The following is a 24,120-nucleotide window of genomic DNA, read 5'->3' as shown; positions in this document are numbered from 1 at the left end:
TGAGGTGGAAACATTAAAGTAGTTTCTTGTGATGTTAATGGAACCAATGTTTCCTGGTTCAATGCGGAACCTGTAAATATATTAAAACGCGGTTAACGATCCTGTGTTAAATGTGTTGTGGCTCTAATCAGCAAAATGATAAAGTGATTGTATGTAGGACTCGCCTCAAAATGCCGTGAGACGATGCTATTACTAGCCACGCTCAATGAACAATGAAGGCTCTGAGCAGGTTTGCATGATCGGACGTAGCTAAAGAGGGGAAGTAGGGTTGGGTTGAGACGATGTATGTGGGCCGCGCGTGTGGAGGGAGTCTGGTTGGCGTGGACTGCGGAACGAATATCGGGAAAACTTATTGCGAATTATACGTAAAATTAAATTCTTGTTTGGGATTTGAACATTTTTTTTAAAATGTTATCAGAAAATCGAAGAGAACTTTTGGAATTACAGATATATCATTGAGATTGAGGTTAGCGTTAAAATATTGGTCTATATGAATGTAACATAACTCAGTAGCGTCCAGCAATGGTCCCTTGCTCAAAATCTCTAATATTTTAATGTCTTGTTTCAAGTTTGTAAAATTATGTCTTAGCTCATGGATATGTTGTCCTACAGCAGAGAATCTATTATATTTTACTGCATTAACGTGTTCGGCATACCTTATCTTAAAGTTGCGACCAGTTTGCCCTAGGTAGGCGCTGCCACAGTCATTGCATTGGAACCTATAAACACCTGACCTGAGATAAGGGTTAGATTTATTTACAGTAGCTGCATTGTGTAAAACTTCGGTACTTTTGTTATCTGTGCGATAATATATCTTTACAATATTCTTTTTGAATATATTAGTGACTCTGTGAATGCTGTTATTAAATGTAAAAGTTGAATAGGAATTATGACTTTGTTTATCTTTGGTAAGCGTGGTTTGCGGACGATGTTTAATCTTATTGATTATACTTTCGATGAAAGAGGCATTGTAGCCATTGGCATAGGATATATTGCGGATAGTATTCAGCTCCTTGTTTAAATTAGCTTTAGTCATAGGGATTCTAAAAGCCCGGTCTACGAGGCTGAAATACGTAGCTCTTTTGTGAGCTTGTGGGTGTGTTGAATCTTGTCTTATAGTGACGCTAGTTTGTGTTGGTTTCCTGTAGATGTTAAAGGAAAAAGTAGGTGGCTGTCTCTTAATAGTTACATCTAAAAAGTTAATTGATCCCTTCTTTTCAGATTCCAAGGTAAACTTGATGTGCGGATCTATGTCATTGAGTTTACTTAAGGTGGTCTTTGCATCTATTATCCGCTCATCTAGAACTACGAATACATCATCAACGTACCTAGACCAATGGTGTATGTTATTGAACGTATTTCCGTTATCTATCGCGGAATCCTCTAAAAAATCCAGATAAATTTCTGCTAAAATCCCCGAGGCCGGAGACCCCACGACTGTAGCCACAACTGTAGCCAACAATGCAATATTTGAATATGAGGAGCGGCAACAATCAATAACAATACGACTGTTAACTATTACCGTGCAATCTCTTTAACTACTTTTTAAATGGAAGTTTACAGGCGTATCGTGTTTTTTAATTATTTAATTATTACCTTCGCGATAGTTTGGACGGATATCTATACGAAATACCGGAGAAATTTCGGCGGAAGTTACGGTACTATTCCTTATGATAATCTGCCTTTGTAAGTATTATACCAACGAACCTACAGATATACACAAATATTTTTAAAGATAACACTATTACCTAAAGTATTTCCTAAACCTAAATTAGAAACAAGGTAGCTGGTTCACAGTCCATTGCCTACTCCAGGAATCACTTGCTACCACAAGTCTGTTTCCATGGATATATGCTTTTATAGCTCGTTCCACGTTAAGAAAACAGTATTGTTCTTATGGACGTACAAGGAGTGAACACACCCCCTCTGAGACATCCATAATTCCTCGTGATTAAGGGATATTATACTGTACTTTGTAATGTATTATGAAAGATAGATAAAAAGGATGAAGCATTTTTGGCCGTGCATTATTAAAATAACTACATTACATTTTATTTTTCATAAATATATTTGTAGGGAGGAAGCACAAAGCCAAGAACAGCCATCGCTTCGTTGCCTTCTTTCATTTTCCTCCTTCTGTGTTGCTCTGGTACAAGGCTCGTGTAGTCCCTCACTCTGTGAATCCCCGGCACCTCACTTCTGTAATGAAGTAATGTGCACTATTTATTTGTTGCGTGTCTGTTTTTAGGCTTTAAATCAGTGCGTACTTGTCTTGTATTGAGTTAGAGTTCGTTGTGTATCACATGGTATTCGTGTGTTCTATCATTTTCGTACTGTACAGAAGTTGTTACTGAAGATCTTGGTGTTGTGGTGTGCAGCGATACGTCATGGAATATCTAGAACTGATAAAATATTGTGTGTTTTATTTGTGCTTGGTTTTGTTATTTAACTCTTTCTTAAGTGCATTTTAATTTTCCGACTTTTTTCACGACCACATTTAATTTTTACTTTTGTTTTGTGAGCGATACGGCAGCATATTAGTACTCCGCGTTGCCTAGGGAAATTTATTAAATGCATCCCTCAGCCCTCAGGCCATGAAAAATATTATTTTTCTATTTTCTCCCCCAATTTGCCTTACACTCCAATGTTGAGTTTTTTTATCTGGCGTAGTTAACCTCTGATTCTGTACAAACAAAAAATATCCCATGAAAACCCTTGTTCCCTTAAGTTCATAAAAATAATTTGCAGCTTAATTTCTTCTGCTTTTTATCTTGAAGCTAAATACAGAATTTCACAAATTTGTGTGCCGCTGTTTACCTGTAATGATGTTGAGCAGAGCCGTTCGATATGGCAACCCTGCTGTCATAAGAGCAATATTGTTTTCTTAACATGGAATGAACCATAGTCCTGAATGGTGCGCTTTTACTAAATGAAAACAAAAGCATTCTCATATTTTGTATTTCTTGTTGATCAAGTTCTTTCTTGATCCATATTTTTGACCCTTTCAAGTTTTTCTCTCTTCAAATTTTTTTGTGCTTACAAGCTTGATACCATGCATACTTTGATCGGTCTCCTTCCCATTATTTTTTCCCTATTCTGAATGCACAAGCAGTTCACTGTCACATTACATTAACTTTCAATTTCCCCCTAATTAAGGATAGTTCTTTATCCAACATTTCATGTAGGTTCTCTTTATCTGACTCTACCAACGCATAGATTATTATATTTCTCCTCTTATCTGCCTTCTCTCTTATCCGTTCTTTTATCTACATCGTCGTTATCCTTTCTTCTAGATCTAGGACTTTTTTATTCATTTTATCCAGCTTAATCTTATCCTGCAGCAGGCTCTTCTTGATGTCACTGAGTTCTGCTTCTAAGAACATCCTCAAATCCTTTGATTCCATACTTTGCTCCATAAACATTTCCTGTGTCTTATCTACTTGGCATACTTCTTTCATGGCCTCCTTAAGCTTCTCCATATTTTCCCAAGACAGTCCAGGACCCGGGTTTAATTCAATACCACCAATCACCAGTAACACCATCACCACCACTGATGTTAACATCATCTGCATGATGTTATGGTTATTTTTAATGGTCTGTTTTGATTTCACTTTCATCCTGCATTACCACCTGCCTATAATGCATGATATTGCTCTGTTGATAGTCCCATGTTTGGTTGAGACACTCACCTACGTATTTCCTATACTTGCCACTAGCTCAGCACTCTGTGTCCATTCACCTCTCTAGTTGAATTGCAACTGTTTTAACATTATGTGAAGCAGCATTACTGCACATTAACAGTCATACTCCTTCTGACCACAAAAATGCTTCTTTCTTTATTCAAATCAGAAGTACAATAGAATAATACTACATTTAAAAGAAACAAACTATATACACAAATATATACAAGTAAAAGGTCTACAACAATATACTGTTTGTCATACATATTCGGCCCAAAATTTGGCCACTTCAAGTGCATTTGGATTAGCCAGCACCAAGTCTTCCATTGTGCAGTTTGATGGACACAAGGGACAACATAGCAGGTGTTCAGTTGTCTGAAGTTCACCACAGTCACAAAAGGCCGTATCGATGGGGAAGTTCCATTTCTGTAGAGTCGCTCTGGTTCTACCCACTCCAGATCTAAGTCTGTTTAAGGACCTCCATGTCAACCAGTCCTCGGTGTGACCGGGAGGCAACACTTCCCATCGTTCCATCCATTTCAAAAGGCCAGGGGTCTTTTGTTTCCATTTGGTAATCCTGGCTTTGTGCGATGATCCTTGCAGATGTTCTGAAGATGTTAAAAATGCTTTCCTGGACTTCAATCTTCGTTGGGCAGGTTGGTATCCAAATAGTGGATGTGAAGGCATTAAATTTGTTTTAAGCCTTTCGTTGTTAGCAGCAACCTCTCTCCTGACGTCACAAGGAGCAATACCGGCAAGGCAATTGATTTTCTCGAGAGGCTTCAGGACACCAATAATTATTCTACAGCTTTCATTGAGTGCCACATCAATCTGTTTTGCGTGGGTAGATTTGTACCACGCTGGACAGGCATATTCACCAGCGGAGTAACATAAGGCTAGTGCAGTAGTTTTAACAGTTTGTGGGTGTGCGCCCCAAGTAGATCCAACAAATTTTCCAAGTAGTGTGTTCCTGGAAGAGACCTTTTGTTTTACATTCATACAGTGCACCTTGAAGGTGAGACTGCGATCGAGAATGACGCCCAAGTATTTGGGATGGAAGCAGTGGTCTAGCGTAGCTACATTCCATGTCACAACGAGTTTCCTGTTGGCTTGACGATGTCGTAGATGGAATGCACAAACTTGCGTTTTGCTCGGGTTTGGCACAAATTGGTTTTGATCCTAGTAGTTGCCGAGTTCTTCTAGGGCAGCTTTCAGGGTGCATTCTATCTCTTCAAAACTATCTGACTGGACAGCGAGAGCAAGGTCATCAGCATAGATAAAACTCTTTGTGTCTTGAGGCTTTGGCTGATCATTTGTGTATATATTAAATAACAAAGGCGCCAGTACACTTCCTTGAGGCAAGCCGTTCTTTTGAGTTCGCCAACGACTTCGCCAACCCTGAAATTCAACAAAGAATCGGCGGTTATGAAGAAGTGTAGCTACCAGTCGTGTTAACTCAAGATCTTTAGTAAGACTGTGAAATTTTTTTAACAGGAGTCTGTGGTTTACCGTGTCATACGCCGCTGTGAGATCAACAACTGCGACGCCTGTGACTTTTTTAAACTCAAAGCCATCTTCGGTGCACTGAGTTAGCTGCAAAATCTGGGAGGTGCAATTTCTTCCAGGTCTAAATCCTGCCTGCTGTGGAATAAGAAGTGGGTCAATAACTTCAGTAAGGCGATTCAAAATCATTCGTTCCATGATTTTATACAAGTGGCATAGAAGAGATATTGGTCTATAACTTTTTGGATCTTCAGGGTTTTTGCCTGGTTTTAGGATTGCAATCACCCGTGCCTTCCGCCAAATCTTTGGGATGTTGGATGATGCTAGGCATTTGTTGAATAATTCCACGAGCCACAACTTTGTTCCAGAACCAAAGTGCTTTATTTGCTCAGTGCAGATATCGTCCACGCCTGCAGCTTTAACACTTTTGCACATTGTAATATCAGTTTCTAATTCATTGAGATTAAATGATCTGGCTAAAGTTCTGGTAGCCTCAGATTCCCCGGTCACAATTTTTGACTCTGATTTCTTAATAGTTGATCGTGATTTGCCATTAGTAAGCAACTGTGAAGCAGTATGATTGGCTGTAACATTAGCATGGACTGAACATTTGGTTGGGTCACTGTTCAATTTTTTCAGAAGTCTCCAAGCCTTTTGACTGTTAACTGAGAAATCTGTTTCCTCCATCAGTTTCAACCAAGTTTTCCTTTTGTTTTCTAAGATTGAAGAGAGTAAGTCATGTCCGGCTGAAATTGTCTCATTGCTGAAAGAGTTCACTTCGAAGAGGGCAAGGTAGTTCTCATAGGTAGATTTTTGCATCGGCAATTAAACCTTGGTAGTAGTGTGTTCTGCAACCTCTGGGTATTGATAAACATGAGGCTCTTGATACTGCATCAACAAAAGTGTCATAAGATTCTGGTTCTGGAAGAATCTCCCGTATGAAGCTGTCAAGTGTATTGCTAAATTTTTCCCAGTTAGCCTTTTTGAAGTTAAACCTTCTCCGAAAAGGTACTGTAATCGGTCGTGTTACAGTGGTTATTTGGCACATAATAGGGCGATGTTGAGATTTAGGTAGGGGAGAACAGACTGATTTCGCACACTGCTGAGATACATGTTCACTGGCGAAAAAGTAAGGTCTGGATTGTAACCGTGTTTCCATCGACCACTGTTGAAACTTGGTGGAAGCTTACTGTCATGTATAAGGCTAAGTTGGAAATTATCAGCCCACAGCAATACAGCATCCCCATTTCCATCATCATGTGCATAACCCCAAACTGTACTATGACGGTTGAAATCACCGACTACAAATTTCGTAGTTTGCTTGCAAAAGTTATCAGGGGGCATAAACAATAACGTACAACGGGTGATTGTTTGGTCCGCCCTGTCAATATATTTTAATATTTGAATACTTTATACGTACATGTTTCGGGAGCCTTAACTCCCTTCGTCAGCGTATTTACATCAAAATCTACCTTACCTAAGTCTCAAGATATAACATCTTTTCACATTAACATTAAGCATTGTCCTTTCTAACCTCAACTCTAGATACTATATATGTACACTTTGCATTTTTGTATAATAATGCCTGTTGTAACCCGGCACGTAAGGCATGGAACATTTTCATAATAATTTTAATAAATGGAAAGTGTACATATAGTATCTAGAGTTGAGGTTAGAAAGGACAATGCTTAATGTTAATGTGATAAGATGTTATATCTTGAGACTTAGGTGAGGTAGATTTTGATGTAAATACGCTGACGAAGGGAGTTAAGGCTCCCAAAACATGTATGTATAAATTATTCAAATATTAAAATATATTGACAGGGCAGATCAAACAATCACCCGTTGTACGTTATTGTTATTACGAGTCAATATGGACCAATTAAGGACCGATATGATCAAGTTTATTATTTAATTTCCAAACAGAATGTAAATACTCAACAAAACTAAAGACAAGTCTTTTGAAAAAATATCTCTCGAACTTGATTGTTCAGCTACATTGCTTGTTATTAGTTGCTTAAAAGATTTCTTCGTAACCCTCTCCTTGTGTTGTGTTGTTTTAATGTGCTGCACAGTGTCATATTTTATCTTTGGACAATATTTTCTCACACCAAACGAAATAAGACTTTGCTGACCTTGCTAAAAATATTACTTCCAACTCGTGTACATATTTATGTAAAAATGAGGTTTTTGTGGGCGGAATCCTTAACTGCAGTACCGATCCCATTTACCTTCTGGAACCACCTTGCGAAGGACAACTAACATGTAGAGTTGGGTGAGCTAACAGCTGGGAATTCAGGGCTTCCCCAGCACATTACAACCTGCCGGTACCCAATTGGACTGCTTAATCACAGGGGGGAATCCCCAATGTCTGACCTAATTTTAACTAAGCAGCATTATTTCACTATGCTATAGCGCATAGCTATGAGTGATATATGCACTTATAAAATGACATTTTAAACTAAGTTTTCTATTTTTTTAATCTGTGGCTGGTTACCCTGCTATGGTAATGAGTAGACTGTATAGCCAGTATCTCAATATCGGGCAATGGTAAAAAAAAACTCTTATCCCTTAAGGTGGCTGACAGCTTTGAGCAGATGAGTTTCCTGAGGTGGGGTGTTGGTCCCTCAGTGTAGGAAATGATATTAGAACACATTGAGTAGTGTCTGAACCTGGTTAAGGGCAGCTGCATGTCTGTACTCCATGTTCGGAGTGGCCTGGTCACCTCTGGCAGTAGCTTTAAAGTGCCTTTGGGAGTGGTGACCCCATTGTAATAACAGCCTAAAATAAAAATGGCAGTTTTAAATCAGCCTCGGAAAAGGCTAGGCCATTCTACGGAAACGACACATGGTTCTTATGCTGGGGAAAGTTTGAGAATTGGACACCCAATGGAGAATGTTCTGAACATGGCAATAATCAACTTTTTGTCACTGACTGGAAAGTCAGAAGACGTAATCTATTTTATGGAGGAGGAGGAGAATATAACTATGTTGGGATTGAGTGAGGGTATGTGGAGAGGAAAAGGAAAAAAAGTTGAGAAAGAGATACACTCTCAACTGGAGTGGAGGGCATAAGACAAAGAATGGAGTGGGTATAATAACCAACAAGATCTCACATACAAAGGCAACTACATAAGTGATAGAACAATAAAGATGCAGTTAAGGATAAAGAATGGAGTAGAGGATTTCAACTGATGTGTATGCATCCCAGACTGGATGCAAAGAAGGTGATATAGATAAATTCCTGGAAATACTGGAGAGAGAGAAATAAAGGATGTGGAAGTGACTGTCATGAGGACTCTAATGCAGTGGTGGGGTGTGACAGAAAAGGAATGTAAGAAGTAATTGGACTCGAAATAAACTTTCGCCTTATTAGGTTGTGTTCAGTACATATAGTACATATTGAAGAGATGCTAAGTACAGAACAAAAATGGCCAACCGGACACCAGTGGGATCCAAATCCACAACCTCCTGGTTTTGCGTTGGTTGCTCCATCGAGCTGAGCTATAGTGGCCCACGTCATATTTATTCTGCTGAAAGGGATCTAAGCTATACCATGCCATCACACTGTAGAGCGCGTGTAAGTCGCCCATTGTGGGCCAAGTCAATGAATATCTGGTTTTCATGAGTGCATTGTCCTCAAAATAAACTTTCATGTTATTAGGTCGTGTTCAGTACATATAGTAGATATTGAAGAGATGCTAAGTACAGAATAAAAATGTCCAACTGGACATCTGTGGGATCCAAACCCACAATCTCCCTATTTTGTGTCTGTTGCTCTATCGAATTGAGCTACAGTGGCCTGTTCTGGTTTGTTCTGTTGGAAGGGATCTAAGCTGCTGGTCTGGCACTACTGCCAATGCACTGTAGAGTCTGTGCAAGTTGTAAAATCAGGAGGTTGTGGATTTTGATCCCACTCTTGTCTGGTTGGCCTTGTTTTGTTCTGTACTTAACATATATTCAGATGTACTCGAAATAAACTTTTGACTTACTAGGTTGTATTCAGTACATATTGAAGAGATGTTAAGTACAGAACAAATATGCCCAACTGGATATCAGTGGGATCCGAACCCACAACCTCCCAATTTTGCGTCGATTGCTTTGTCCATTTGAACTTTGGTGGCGGAGGTCATATTTGTTCTTTTGGAAGGGATCTAAACTACAGGTCTGGCACTACTGCCATCACTCTGTAGAGCCTGTGCAAGTCATCAGTTTTGGCCTAGAGCCTTTCAACTAAGGTATTTTTCTTTCTTTTTTTTAAATTTCAGACTATCCTCCCTCCGTAAAAGGACTCTTCTTTTTAAAATATATCTAGTCACAGATAGAACCTTCTGTCGAAGTCTCCTCTTCTGCTCTGTCCACATAGGGCTCCTCCATCCTCACGACGTATGTAATTAATTGCCCAGCTACTATGACATTACAATTTTGCAGTTCAAAATGCTAAATAACAAACATTATCAACAGTAGCATTTTTTATTCCAACAAAACTACAAGTTTGTGAAATACATTTACGAGTGTACCTGAGTGTTAATAAATATTAACTGTCAAAGACAATCAACAAAAGCATTATTTTATCCATATGAAGTTTTTAAGACAACACAAATGTCAAGTGCACCTCAGTGTTCATTTTATGTGAATGTTGTGTTTTTTTTTTTTAATAGTTCTTTCAATGTCGCAAGCCATTTTATATAGTGTTTTAAGCATAGCCAAAGGACTGTTAACCATTTTACTTTTAGTATTAAGGCAACACACCTGAACATGCCTAATATATTTAGGCAAAACAGGTCCCGTTGTTTCATTATGTAACATCAGTTTTGATTTCTAATAAATCACAAATTGCTTTGAAAAGGTGGACTTCTATGAGATAATTCTTTCATGAGCTTATATGGAGTTCAATATGGATCCCAATATGAAATTCAGTTCAAAGAAAATTCTTTAACACATCCTAGTTTTGGAGAGGACATCAAGGAATTCTTCTAGGAGGTTGTTCAGTATGGAAGCTTGACTTTGACAGGTCACTCTGAACATTATGACTGCTACAGTTTGATACGGCACATAGGGGCCTGTTTCCAAAAGAGTTTTCAAAGAGGATACTTTCACTAAATCTAAAGCGAAAGGCAAAGGAGCGAGTGATAAAATCGATGGATAATCCAGTGGCTAACATGAAATCTGTGTCTAGGTTGAGAGTAACAGCTAGATCTCGAACAATGTTGAAGTTCTAATACCAAGAGAGAGGTTGTGAATTTTCACACAAGTTCTGATATGCTCCACAGGAAATCAACGACGACCGTCAGCAGACACAACTTACGGGATAATCACTATTGCGAAGATATTTCAACACCATCCCGTTGGCAAAAGAGTGATTGACAAAAGAACTGCAGGATCCCATACATCAGTGTGTGAACCACAAAGAACCTTAGCCCAGTTTACATGATTGGTATTACACCGCAGACATATGTTGTGAGACACCTATTAAACCACATTGACTAGACTTCACAGAAGATTTCGACATACAATTTCTAACTAACTAAGGTTATGTTACAAGAAGATTCCCCCCTTCCAGTGCTTGTCAGTTTCTTATAGCTAGTTCATTATTTACATAACATAATCCAGCTTAATCTCTGAGTATAATATTAAATAGAACATGTTTTGTTCCAATTGTGGAACATCTTCAGCTAAAAGATTTAACAAAAATTGACAAAGACACTTACGATTACGATAATGATAAGATAAAATGTTCGTTCATGTTGGGTTAAAAATTCCAACAAGTTAACGAATAACTGAAGCACTTTTTTTTTCAGAAAATATTCTCACAAAAATCAAAGAAGATTCTACTAACACTGTCCAAAGAAATCTGAAACAAATAGTTAAAAACATTTGTTTTATCCTTAATGAAAACGAAATATCAGGCTTAATTAATATGAATCCAAGACTACCTGCAGCAAGAGGTTTACCTAAGATACACAAACCTGACACACCTATAAGACCAAATATTAACTTCAAAAACAACCCTACCTATAAAACCTCTAAATTTATCAATAATTTCCTTAAAAAATAAATAAAAAAACCACTGTACTTTCCAAAGTAGAACTACAGTAAGAAATTCAATAGAATTTTGTAAAAGTATTGAGAACACTAAATTAAAACCATCTTTCACCTTGAACTCATTCAACGTTACTAATATGTATTCTACCATCCCTACTAACGAAACCCTAGACATGATTAAGAACAACTTAAGGACACATAAGAAACTTAGTAACCATGAAATAGAAGAATTTATGCTACTCCTAGAATTTACCCTTAACAATATTTATTTTTCCTTCAAAAATACAGTATACCAACAGAGAAGTCTCCCAATGGGATCCCCAGCATCAGATATACTTGCTGAAATCTACATGGATCATCTAGAAAAACATAAAATTTTAAATGAAGAAAAAGGTATTGTCGTCTGGCTAAGGTTTGTTCATGACATTTTTGCAATTATTGATGAACAGGTCAATAGCAGCACCAATTTAATAGATCAAATTAATAGTTTATACCCTTTCATAAAATTCACATTAGAAACTGAGAACAATAAAAAAAAACTGAATTACCTGGATCTAACCGTTGAAAGAAAAGAAGAAAATCTACCCTTTTTAATCTTTAGAAAAACCGAGCTCGATAGCTGCAGTCGCTTAAGTGCGGTCAGTATCCAGTATTCGGGAGATAGTAGGTTCGAACCCCACTGTCGGCAGCCCTGAAAATGGTTTTCCGTGGTTTCCCATTTTCACACCAGGCAAATGCTGGGGCTGTACCTTAATTAAGGCCACGGCCGCTTCCCTCCCACTCCCAGCCCTTCCCTGTCCCATCATCGCCGTAAGACCTATCTGTGTCGGCGCGATGTAAAGCAAGTAGCAAAAAAATCTTTAGAAAACCGACCCAAACCATAAATACCATACAGAAAGATTCATACCATCCTGAAGCACATAAGGAGTTCCTTTTTGAGCATGTTAAATAGAGCCTTTAACATCCCCTTGTCCAAAAAGATTTCCAAAAAGAAATTAATCTAATTTACAAAATAGCGATAAGCAACGGATACACAAAACACTACATAGATAGATTAATAAATAAAATAAAGAGTAAACCTCAAACGCAGCTGAAAAAAAGAGCATAAAAAGAAAAACTTTGCCATCTTGTAACATAACCTTAGTTGTGTTTAGCCAATATGGGACAAAATATGAGATTTATAAGCTATACAATTCCTAGATATGGCCATCCTTTCCACAATTCCAACATGTAATCTAATATGACACCTTACAGCGAGACACATTCTGACTCAAAAGGGCATTGGTGGTATGGTCAGAGGGATGAGATGATTCTAAATGGTCAATAGGCCTATTAAGATATCGAAGACGAATAGGTGACCTAGCGAAGGAGACAGGTTTCGGTACAGCACGACAAACAGTATCAGGGAAAGAATAATCAGCATATGGAGGAGGAGGAGGTTGATATATAAATTGTTCAGGTACAGAGTTGACTCAGATCCACAACCCATACTTCCAGACTAATTATGTCATCAACACAGTTTACTTTAGATCTCCTTATGAATAATTTATATTGAGGACCTAGATTTTTATACAATATGTCAAAGATCATGGTTTCATGGACATTAACATTAAGGTGATTGAACAGGGTTAGAATATTTGTAGCATATTCATCAATGGGCTCTCCATGACTTTGTGTTCTTCTGAGTATTTTTTTGTTTGAGGATAAAGTCAATATCAGACAATCCAAATTGAATCTTAATTTCTTTAACAAAATCAGTCCAATATCAAATCTTTTACTTGCATAATTGGAATTCTAACATTCCAGGAATGATGGGAACAAAAAGGTGTAAAGACATTGAGGTACACCCCACTACTATATCTTCTATTCTTTCTAAGAACTCAATGACTGAAGGCCCTTTTCCTTCGCTGGAGAATTTAAAAATCCCGTTTGAGAATAACTTCCAGAGCAGGACTAACGTGGGGTGACCTACCCTTTACTGAGTGAGAAATGTGGTCCATTACGTTCATATTCGTATTAGAGAGAAGTTCATTATACCATTTCTAACCCCTATTTTGACATCACTGCGACTAGTGCTACTTCACTACTCTTATTTAATTCAATTCTAGGAGGGTTATCAGGCATCATTTCACTGTCACCACAAACATTCATAGGATATAAACTTCATGGTTCTGATCCGTATTGAATTGTAATCACAATAATAATTACTAATGTTGTAATGGTCCCACTTTCAGTATTATAATATGCAATTTGAATTACATTAACTAGGGACTAGTTTTGGCCAGCATCTTCAGCCTTAATGTAAAACAAATAATAACTAAACAAATGAACAAATATACAATTGACATTAAAACTGGGATGAAATTATGAGTAAATTTGAAAATAAATTAGGCTCTAAATTCTTAGCATCTTGAGTATGTTCATCATCGAGACTCTTCCATGTACTAATATTCTTAGAACTGTTAGTTCCATCACCGCTAATCATCACAATTTCAGTTGTAAAACAGGAACTGGTAAATGTTGATCCTATCACCAAATCTACTTGAGTACTGATAGCTGTATGCAAGTCACTGGACGCCGCTGTAAATAACCACCAGCTGACACAGAACTGCTAGATGGTGTTTCAACATGAATCAATGTAATAAAATGAAATGCTCTCACAGTGCTTGTTAAAATCATGCTGTAATATTGGACACTGTCAGAACCTCACATGGAGAGGTGGTTAAAACAGATAAATTGTGTCTGGTATAAAATTTGCAATTTATTGCGGTATCCATGAAGTTAACCTGAATAAAATTAGATAAGATTAAATGAATGATCCCCCCTCTCCTTCACGACCTCTCGCCTTGCCCCACCCCTCTCCCATTGTCCTGCCTCTCCCTCCTGGCCCGCCCCTTCCTTTTCCTGTGAATCTCACAACTGTTAGTATTGGCACACACAATAGGCCACACACCACATGCCGCAATGAGAGGTGCCAGATATCGCACATTCCATGAAATCCCAGCTTGAGCAACATGCACTAAGTGCTCTGCATAGAAAAACCACCTGTAGCTTAGATCCTTTCCAACAGACCAAGTATGACGTAGGCCACCATAGTATAATTGAATAGAACAAGCAACGCAAAATCGGGAGGTTGTGAGTTTGGATTCCGCATTAGTGTCTGGTTGGCCTTTTTTTTTTTCTGTACTTCACATCTCTCCAATATGTGCTGAACATCTCCTAATAAGAAGTTTATTTAGAGTACACTGCAATTGTGAAAATGAAATTATTCACTGAAGTGGCCCACAACAGGCGACTTGCACATACTCTACAGTGTGACGGTGTAGTGCTAGATCTGTAGCATAGATCCTTTCCAACAGAACAAATATGACCTAGGGCATCATAGCTCAGTGGGATAGAGCAACTGACACAAAATCAGGAGATTGTGGGTTTGGATCTCACTGGTGTCCGATTGGCCATTTTTGTTCTATACTTAACATCTCTTCAATATGTACTATATAAATTAAAACACAACCTAGTAAGTTGAAAGTTATGTAGTACGACCCGTCTGGGGTCTAAGCTTGGAAATTTTGAAAATTACATATCATGGAGCTGTTGAACCAATGGTACTTTATTGTGTCACTGCTTTCGAACATGTTCTGCATTTAAAAAATGGGTGCAACAGAAATTGTCTCAAATTACGCATCACTCACGCTTACCATACAATATCAACTGACGCTGCCCTTATTATTTCTGGTATAGAACCTCTGCATCTCACAGGACTCAGCATGTCAACTTCTGTCAACTTTAAGAAGAACAGAATACATCCCCGGGATTTGTAAGGAGTGGAACTTGTACTGCCTGTACATCATACTGCCGCTGGACATCCAGCAGATTATATGAGCTCTGTATTTTACCACCCATATACCAGAGATCACAGCCCATCAATATACACAGATGGTTCTCACATTTCCAGCAGCGAAACACTAGTGGGCTGCACCTTCGTGGTATATGGGGGTGAAGACGAAGTTCTTCTGAGAAAATAAAACTAAAGGAATATTGTTCTGTGTTTCTAGCCGAGCTGCTTGCAATATTGAAAACAGTCGATTGGTGCATAAAGAAAAATACGTGTGCGATGATACTCAGTGACTCACAAGCAGCCCTGAACTCCATAAAAGATAAATATAATTTACACAATTTGGCAATACATGTGAGAGAGAATATTTCAAAGTAAATAACCATATATGTTTTGGTTGGGTTCGAGGTCATTCTGCCATAAAAGGGAACAAAAGAGCTGACCAATTGGCCTAAGAAGCTTGTAATTCTAACTTGTCAGAGAGTTATACTAAATGCCCAATTTCTTTTGTCAAAAGAACCATAACAGATGAAATGCTCTCTTGTTGAAATGAACTGTGGTTGGGAAGCAAAAATGGCTTAGTAACCAAAGACTTGTTTTTTTCAAATGTATATAGTAGGCTACGATGTAAATGTATAATGTGCAACTTTTATTTAACTCAAGTGCTTTCAGGTCATGCTTACTTCAAGCGATTCAAAATTCCAACACAAAACGGCTCACAGTGCTTCTGCACTGAAGACATTCCAACTGTAGAACACATTCTGTTCAACTGTCTTGCGTTTGAGAGAGCATGTTTTGAACTTACGATGCATTTGTTAACTTGCAGTTGCTATTTCAAAAAACCACTATAATGTTTTTAAAAAAATTTTGCTGTTTTTAATTTTCAGAATTTATTGATTATGTATTTTAACACACATAATTTGATATTGTCTGCTTATTATCTCTTTAACATATGTATTGTGTATATTATGATCTGGTCTTTTAAAAATTAGTACTCTAGTATTAAGGATTGTTTAGGCTACATATATTTTTATCTTTCCATTTCTGTTCACGTCAATTTTACTGTTTATGTATTGAATTTTATCAGAGAAATTGTATAACTACAATCCTAACATAACTTACAGTAAAATAGGGTTCGATGCACTTTGGAAATTAAATAATAATAATAATAATGACAATAATAATAATAATAATAATAATAATAATAATAATAATAATTTGAAAGTTTATTTAGAGTATATTGTGACCATGAGAATGAAGTATTCAAGTAATTATACCTTTTGGATATGGAAAAGAGGAATGGAAAGGGAGAGAAGTTGGTGGATTTTTGTGTGAGAAATAGGTTAAGTGTGGGCAGTATGTGGTTTCGGAAGAATAATAGTGGAAAGTAGAAAGATGGATGGGGAACAGAAGGACAAAAACAATAATTGATTACTTCTTGGTGGACAGAGCAAATTGTAGGCAGTTGTTAGGTGTAACTGCTTTGCCAGAAGTAGCTGTTGATGGAGACCATACAGTGGTGGTAGCAAGAATAAAATTGGGAAAAATAGCGCAAATGAAAGAAATAAGAGAAAGAAAAAAAAGTGTGGAAACTACTTGGTGCATCAAATATAAACCGGAATTTAAAATTAGCGGCTCCGGTAGCGAATGGAAATGAGTAGGGCTTTGAGAGGGTGTTGGTGGGCATGGCCGGAATAGGGGTCTTGATGCGATGCACACACCACAGAGCGACCGCTCGCTTCAGTATGCCATAAGCAAGCAAGAGGTACACATGTCCATTTTGAAGCACATCATCATCAAGTTTCTGGTGAAATAAGGCACCAAAGCTTTGGAAATTTTGAGAAGGCTCCATGCATAGTTTGGGGATGCAACTCTTTCAAAGACCCAGGTGTATGAATGGCACAAAACAATTTTTGGCAGGATGGGAAGAAGAAAACAAGCCCTGCCAAAGACGACCGTGGACAAGCATCACTGCAGACAACATATGTGCTGGACATTTCTGAAATTGCTTCACTTGTAGGAATAAGCTTTGGAAGCGTTCCAGTAATCATCTGTGATGAACTTGACCTTCAGAAATTGTCTGCCTTTTGGGTTCCCTGTTTCATCACCCAGGAAGAAAATAATTCCGCCAGGATGTTTGTCAGAGGTATCTGAATTGCTATGAGGAGGAAGGATATGATTTTTTGCATCGCATTGTGACTTCTCATGAAACTTGGATTCATCATTACACCCCGGAGTCAAAACAAGCAGGCATGGAGTGGCGGAAATGAGGTGCAGCTGGCCCAGTCAAGGCCAAAACATGTCTTTCTGCTTGAAAGGTGCTTTCAACTGTTTTTTTTTTTTTTGGGACTATACGGGCAATTTGCTTGTGAATTCCTTGCATTAACAAAGGACAGTGAATGCAAGACAAAAACTGCATATTGCAACAAACGTTGCTGGCAACTGATCTGAGATGATGTTCTTCTGCATGACAATGCAAGGCCACACACTGCTGTTATGTCACAGGAAAAACTGGTGAAATGCATTGGACACCTCTGGACCACCTTGTGACTACCACTTGTCTGGACCACTGAAAGAACTGAGAGGAAAGCTATTTCATAATGATGCAGCGGTAGAGGAGTACGTGTGCAACTGGCTGCACACACGTCTTTCTTCGAGGACGGCATTAAAAAGTTGTCGATTTGGTGGCTAAAATGTGTCTCAATTTTGGGAGGCTATGTAGAAAAATGAGGTGCTTGTTGTGTATTTGTTGGTGGATTCAATAAAATTGTGAAAAATGATTCCAGTTTATATTTGATTCACCTAGTAAAAGATATGGAATTAGAGAAACAATCCAAAATTAGTTGAAACAACATACACCCATAACTGAGGTGGAATGTGTGGAAGTGGAATGGGTGATGTTCAAGAAGGCATTTGTAAGCTGTGCAGAGTGTGTTTGTAGTGGAATAGTTGAAGCAGTGAAAGATAGAGAGACTCATTAGACAATAAGGGGGTAAAGCAAGCAGTGAAAAATAAGGGGAAAGCATGGCAATTGTGGAATAGGGGTAAAATGGAAGAAATCAGAGGAAAATATTAGGATATGAAAAGAAGGTGCAAGAAAATATGTGAAGAAAAGCTGGGAAGTATTTACAGAAGAGCTGGAAGAGGTTGTGTATAGAGGTAAAATGGTATATGGATATGGATTTGTGTGGAGAAAGTGAAAAGAAAAAGTCTGCACAAAGCTGGTGAAAGGGAAAGAAGGAGAGATAATTACACAACCAGAGGAGATTACTTTGTTTAACTCTGGAATGTGAGAAGGAGTGTAGATGAGATGATAGAGGTAGGGTGTTAGGAGGCAAAATCTGAGAGTGGGTTATTTAGCATGCACATTGGATATTAGAGACTAAATAACCCAAACCAACCAATGTCATTACAAGTTTTTAAAGCATATTAGTCATGTTTTTATCAAATGTACAATGATTGTAAACTTACCTTTTTGAGACAGAGCAATTGTATGCAAGCTAAATGTTTTTATATGTAGGACATGTAAACACAATTCACTAGTCATAACAATTCACATCAGCCGGATGCTTCTACAGAATATATAATACACAATAAAATATTTTTAGTTAAAACAATTCATGTCAGCTTTACATTTTAGTATCAAACAAAACCCAGGATCCAGGTAGTAGGAACAGTGGTTTGTAGATGCCTAAAAAAAATAGGCAAAACATGTCCCGCTTAAGACATAACAATAATGTAAAAATATTTATGTAAATCAATAAGAAACCTAATGTATTGAAAGTGTGGGCTCTCAAAAAAAAATTTTAGAAAGCCAGGGTATGACTAGAATAATTAGATATTTTGTCACGCGTGAGTTTTACTGATAGCCCTCTTCAAAAGTTGGGAGGTGCATTGCAACGTAAGACTATTTTAGTGGCACACACTGATAAATTATAAACAATATGCCAATGCGCCAAGAATAATACTAGTGCAGTCAAAGGGTATGTGAGGTGGCAATGTGCTATAGTAGAGTAGGCCACACCTTGCCGTATAGGGAGGAGCACTATCGACTTTCGCGCTGAAAACCACAACCTGTCCGGAATAGGTGTAGCAAAGTATTTGCTATAATCATCCCAACCCAGTGGAGCTGGATGTGGGAAATGGATGACGATAATTCTACCTTAATTCAGAATCAGAAAATAGGGTTTAAATATTGTTTTCCTGCTGAATATGCATTTATAAGCACTGGTTATTATCATCATCATCATCATCATCATCATCAATTTCCCTCATGCTGGGTTTGGATGATTATGGCACCTTTCCATCTTCTTCTATCCAACCACCATTGTTCCTCCTTAACTGTGTTCCAGTCTCCCTTTTGCCCTCCTTTCTCTTACATGTGTCTCCGTCATCCTGTTTGACATCCTTCCGTCTTCCATCCTCTCGACATGTTCAAACCATCTGACTTTTGCCCTCTCCATTCCGTCATAAATCATGTTCTCATTTCTCACTTTATCCTTTCTTGTCTTTCCTAACAGTTAAAAATTTTCATTTCACTGGCCTGGATTTTATTCAGTCTTTTTGTCAGTTTCCAAGTCTCAGCTGCATGTGTCAGTATTGGGCAGTAGTACATCTTATACATCACCTCTTTATACTTCATTGGTACTTCCTTCCTCAACATCAGGTTTCTTATACTCAGATAGATGGCATTTTCCTGTTGAATCCTTTACCTATCTCTATGTCCAGCCGTGCATTCTGCATCAGTTTGCTTCCCTTCAATTGATGCTCTCCACAGTTTCAAGGTTTTTGTCCTGTTATTCTTAAAACTCCCTTCCCTTTCTCTTCTCTTCAGCACCATTGTCTTTCGCCTTTTCCATGCTGATTTTCATTCCACAATTTTCAATACTCTGTCTCAACATGTGGAGTTTCCCTTGTACTTCCTCTCTCTTTACTCCCCAGACCATAATATCATCTGCTAACAGTGTTACCTTCAGCTGCCTTTTCTCATATTTTACATTTGTCTCCTCAATTTTGTCCATAATCATTATGAATATCTGTGTTGTAATCCAGTTTCATTCCATAACTACTGTCCTCCCTACATGTGTCTGGACACTGCTGTAACAAATTTTGTACATTGTTATAAGCGCTGTATATCTTCCCTTGGTCCTGCTTCCTAATAAAGCATAGGGGATTAGGTGAGAACAAAATCACGTTATGTTTTTATGTCCAAATGCCCTTCCAGTCACCAACCCCAGTTGAAGTGCTAATGAAGGTGAATGAAATTAGGTAAGGAGGCTGAAGGAATTGGCTGTGGCCTATGAATAAGAACTGTCCTGGCATTTGGCTATAATTGAAAATTAGAAACCACAGAAAACCATTCTCAGGGCAATGTCTGTATTTTCCGGGCTTGTGTAGAGCATGTTCTGATCCCGATATTTCACAGAAAACTGCGTTTGGCAAATTCAAGGGTTAAAACTAAGAAACAAAGGTTTTGGTCCACCCAGTCAATACACACCAATACACATGTGTATCAACTCTATCAATATGGATCTACACAATGACGTTTGTAAATTGTACTAAATTCAAGGGTTCCAAATTACTTTGATAGCTACGAAGCTATCAGTGAAATGGAGTGGTATCGCAATTCCACCTCTATATATAGTGCAGGCTATGGTCTGCCTTGGTGGGGGGGCGGTCACTGATTGGCTGTTCTTTGACGAATGATAGTGGAGGCTACGTTGTGGTACTCGCCTTTTGGTCTGCCATTGGGGGGGGTCAGTCACTGATTGGCTGTTCTTTGGCCCCAATCTGCACTATATAAGGTAAAATTGCAGCACCACTCCATTCCACTGAGAGTTTCATAGCCATCAAAGTCATTCGGAGCCCTTGAAGATAACAAACGCAGTTTTCGGTGAAACATCGGGACCATCATATGCTCCTAGACCACAGCCTGCAAGCCCGGAAAATATAGACATTGTTCATAACACCGGCCGTGAAAGCCTCAGCTGCTATTCTCAAACCCACTTGCCTCCCAAATGCAGAGCTTAGCTCCATAGCCATAGCAGTTAACATGTGTGGCCACTCCACTCGGTTGCTGTAAGCACTGTTAACTTAAAAGTGCTTGTCAAGGTGTGTCTTACGTACTATATCCTTCCTGCTTACCTTTAGAAATGTGGAAAAGGATATGAGATTTGCTCGAAAATCCAGACTACTTATAACATCCTTCTACAAAATGGATTAAACCAGACAAATTTCAGGCCTGCATAAACTTTTTTGTGCAGCATTGTGGAAGTTCCTTCTTAGGAGCTGATATTTCATCTCTTGGCACCTAACCCAGTATTCGTGTATGTTTCTGAAACCATCTGAAAGGAATTAGTTACTGAACATATGATCTTATGAGCATATGAATTTTAATCTCTAATGCATTAAAGTAATACACATCTACATATGTGACCTGTTGTGCAGAAAAGGTCCCAAAGTCGCCAGTAAAAATGGCATTTCTATGTTTTAACTTCTTGCACTACCTACTACAAACTAATTTACACAGTAGACAGTAGGTTGAGTCTTCGCCACTCAATGTCATGAAAACTTTATACAGTTGGTAAGAAAATTAGTGAAAGCTGCAATTAAGATTTTCTCTAAGTACAGTTTTCTTAATAACAATAGTGAACAATTAATATATTCTGAAGTATTTCACCTGGAAGCATGAACTTGTTTTCAAAATATTTAGTACGTAATGCCAGTTTTACAACCACAAAAGTCTCAGAAATAAGTAATCTGACTTTAGGTCCCTTTTCACTCAACATATATAGGAAGGTTATATATTGAAAGGGGGGCAATGTGGTTTTCAGAGAAATTCTCTAAAACTGAATTTTTTTTATGGTGCAACATCAGCTGTAAACTCAATCAAAAACTTATGCCAGCAAAGTCTTTTTTTTACATATCAGAAGACAAAACAGCCCTACAACCAATGATACTCTTTCTACCCCGTCGAAATCCACGCGCACCAACTGCCTTTTATTTTCCACGCGCCCTCATCACATTACCACAGGCTTCAGGAGTACCTCTGGCTCTACTTCAAAGACACTGCCAACCTATGATCATGCAAGAATACTTGTATGTTCCAATACATACCCATGGCCGGTAGACAGTAATGATCGGTCTTTGAATGTTAAAAGCTTAGCGTAAAATCTCAAAAAATAGTATAGGTATATCCTCCATTATCCAAACCACATCACATATGAGTGTAAAGATATTAGCCCCAGTTAAGAATTGTTGATAAATTTAAGACACTGAATGCTAGTTGAAGTTGAAAGCTTGAATTTTTTGTCACCAAATGCAAATAAAAAATATTTCATGCTGTAAAGGGTTAAGGATGGATATGACACCTCACTTGGAAGTTGCTCAATTTATTTTGTAGTCTCATCATATTCATTGTAGAAGTCCTTTTACATTACTTATATTGTAAAAGTCAAGTGTATTATTGAAATCTTGTGTTTGTTAATCATGAAGTTTTTGCTCCCTTAAGACTCACCACCACCATCATCATCATTGAACATTTGTTCTGTTGATTAACACAGGAGTACTTCCATTTTGTATTCTCATTGAATTCATCATAATTTAGTGATTTTCCACATTTTTGAGTTGTTTTGGGGTAGATTCTTATTTTGATCTCGGTTGTAATGTCTATTGATGCCTGTTGTGGTTCAGTTATAATACTCTTGAGTTACTATTCCAAGTTCCTGTTGATAGCATCATGAAAGACTAGTGAAGTTGATGTACAGGTCAGCCTATAGTTTATTTTAAAAACATCATTTGTCACCAATAACTCCCCTGTGAGAACAAATTGCCTGTTGTTGGTATTGAACTTTTGGTCTTGAAAGTCAACTAATTGTCAAAGTTTTTGAAACAGCTGCTGTTTAGTCTTGATGGCATACAGTACTAGTGATAGATACAACTTACTTACCTGAACCTACAAAATTTCCAGTCGTTTTTGGATTCATCATGAACAAACCTTTTTTTGATAAATGGTTAGTATTTTCATAAGTAAGTTGTTGAATATGCTTCGGTATTGTGGTCATTGTGGCTGTGTGTGATAGTTTTGTTGTTGGGTAGAAGGAAGCACTTTTGTCATATTCTCACTAGCGATGAGTCATGTTTAATTGGGAAAGGATCTAAGGATCTCTAAAAGGTTTGTCATTTTAAATTCTGTTGTTCATGCTTCTCATGAAGTGTCCTTAGTATGCAGTTCTAAGAGCAGCTATGCTATTTGCTGTTGTTCAGATCGCTTAAGAGAAAAGAAGGAGCCTTTGTCGGGAGCTGCAACTCCTACTCAGGACAGCAATCATGGGGACGTGGACATGCGGCTTACTACTACCTCTCAGAGCATCCAGAGTGTCGTAAGTGCTGGCGGAAAGAATGGAACTAATACGACTACTTCGGGTCCCACTCTTCTGTCGGGTATCTTCCATGCCAAACGGAGGTGCAGAGACTTTGATGGCAAGTAGCTTCTTCCATCATTTCTATCATTTGCTATTTGTAAATACACTTGCTCTTTTAGTACTTTGATCATTGTTCCACTTCACCTCAGAATTTCCCCTCCTGTAAAAGTGTTTATTCTCCCAGTTGATTTCCATTAACTTTCCTTTCATTAATTCCATTTAGTCCTCTCATGAATATTATCATGTGTGTCTTTTCCTTTTGATACAAAGCAGTTATCTTCTTTATGTTCTGTTTATAAGAAGTTCTGTTACTCTTGTCTCTGAGTAAAGCGTTGCTCTGGTTTATCTTACATTGTTATTATCCCGAACGCCTTTCATCCCCTTCTGTAGTAATTTCTTCAGTAAATTTTGATTGAGGTTCATTTTATGTGTTCAGTTGTTGAAGCTCACTATTGTTTCCATATTTTGAGTTATTTATCAGAGTTAAATCTGTAACACAAACATGTTTATGAAAGTATATATTACTCTTTTCTTTCATCTCTAAGACTTTCAAGGGTTGTAGACATTGTATATACTGTAGATTCTTTGGAGTATTTTGTCTTGTGGATTGTTGTGTAACATATGTTCATTTCTGT

General features: G+C 37.9%; 1 protein-coding gene across 2 annotated transcripts in view; it reads left to right on the top strand.

The window, feature by feature from the left end:
- The window catches only part of swm (Zinc finger protein swm), a 503,429-nt gene that overhangs the window by 168,466 nt on the left and 310,843 nt on the right, over nt 1–24,120 (top strand). The window contains exon 7 of one of the 2 annotated variants that reach the window (XM_067135327.2): nt 23,328–23,543. The exons of the other annotated variant lie outside the window; for it this stretch is intronic. Within the exon in view, the coding sequence (XP_066991428.2) occupies nt 23,328–23,543 (216 nt within the window). The remainder of the gene's footprint in view (nt 1–23,327; nt 23,544–24,120) is intronic. 2 annotated transcript variants of the gene reach the window in all.

This window comes from Anabrus simplex, chromosome 1, assembly GCF_040414725.1.
Source record: "Anabrus simplex isolate iqAnaSimp1 chromosome 1, ASM4041472v1, whole genome shotgun sequence".
NCBI classification, from domain to species: Eukaryota; Metazoa; Arthropoda; class Insecta; order Orthoptera; family Tettigoniidae; genus Anabrus; species Anabrus simplex.
The sequence above is the reverse complement of the archived record's forward strand: the minus strand, read 5'-3'. Positions and strand labels throughout refer to the sequence as shown.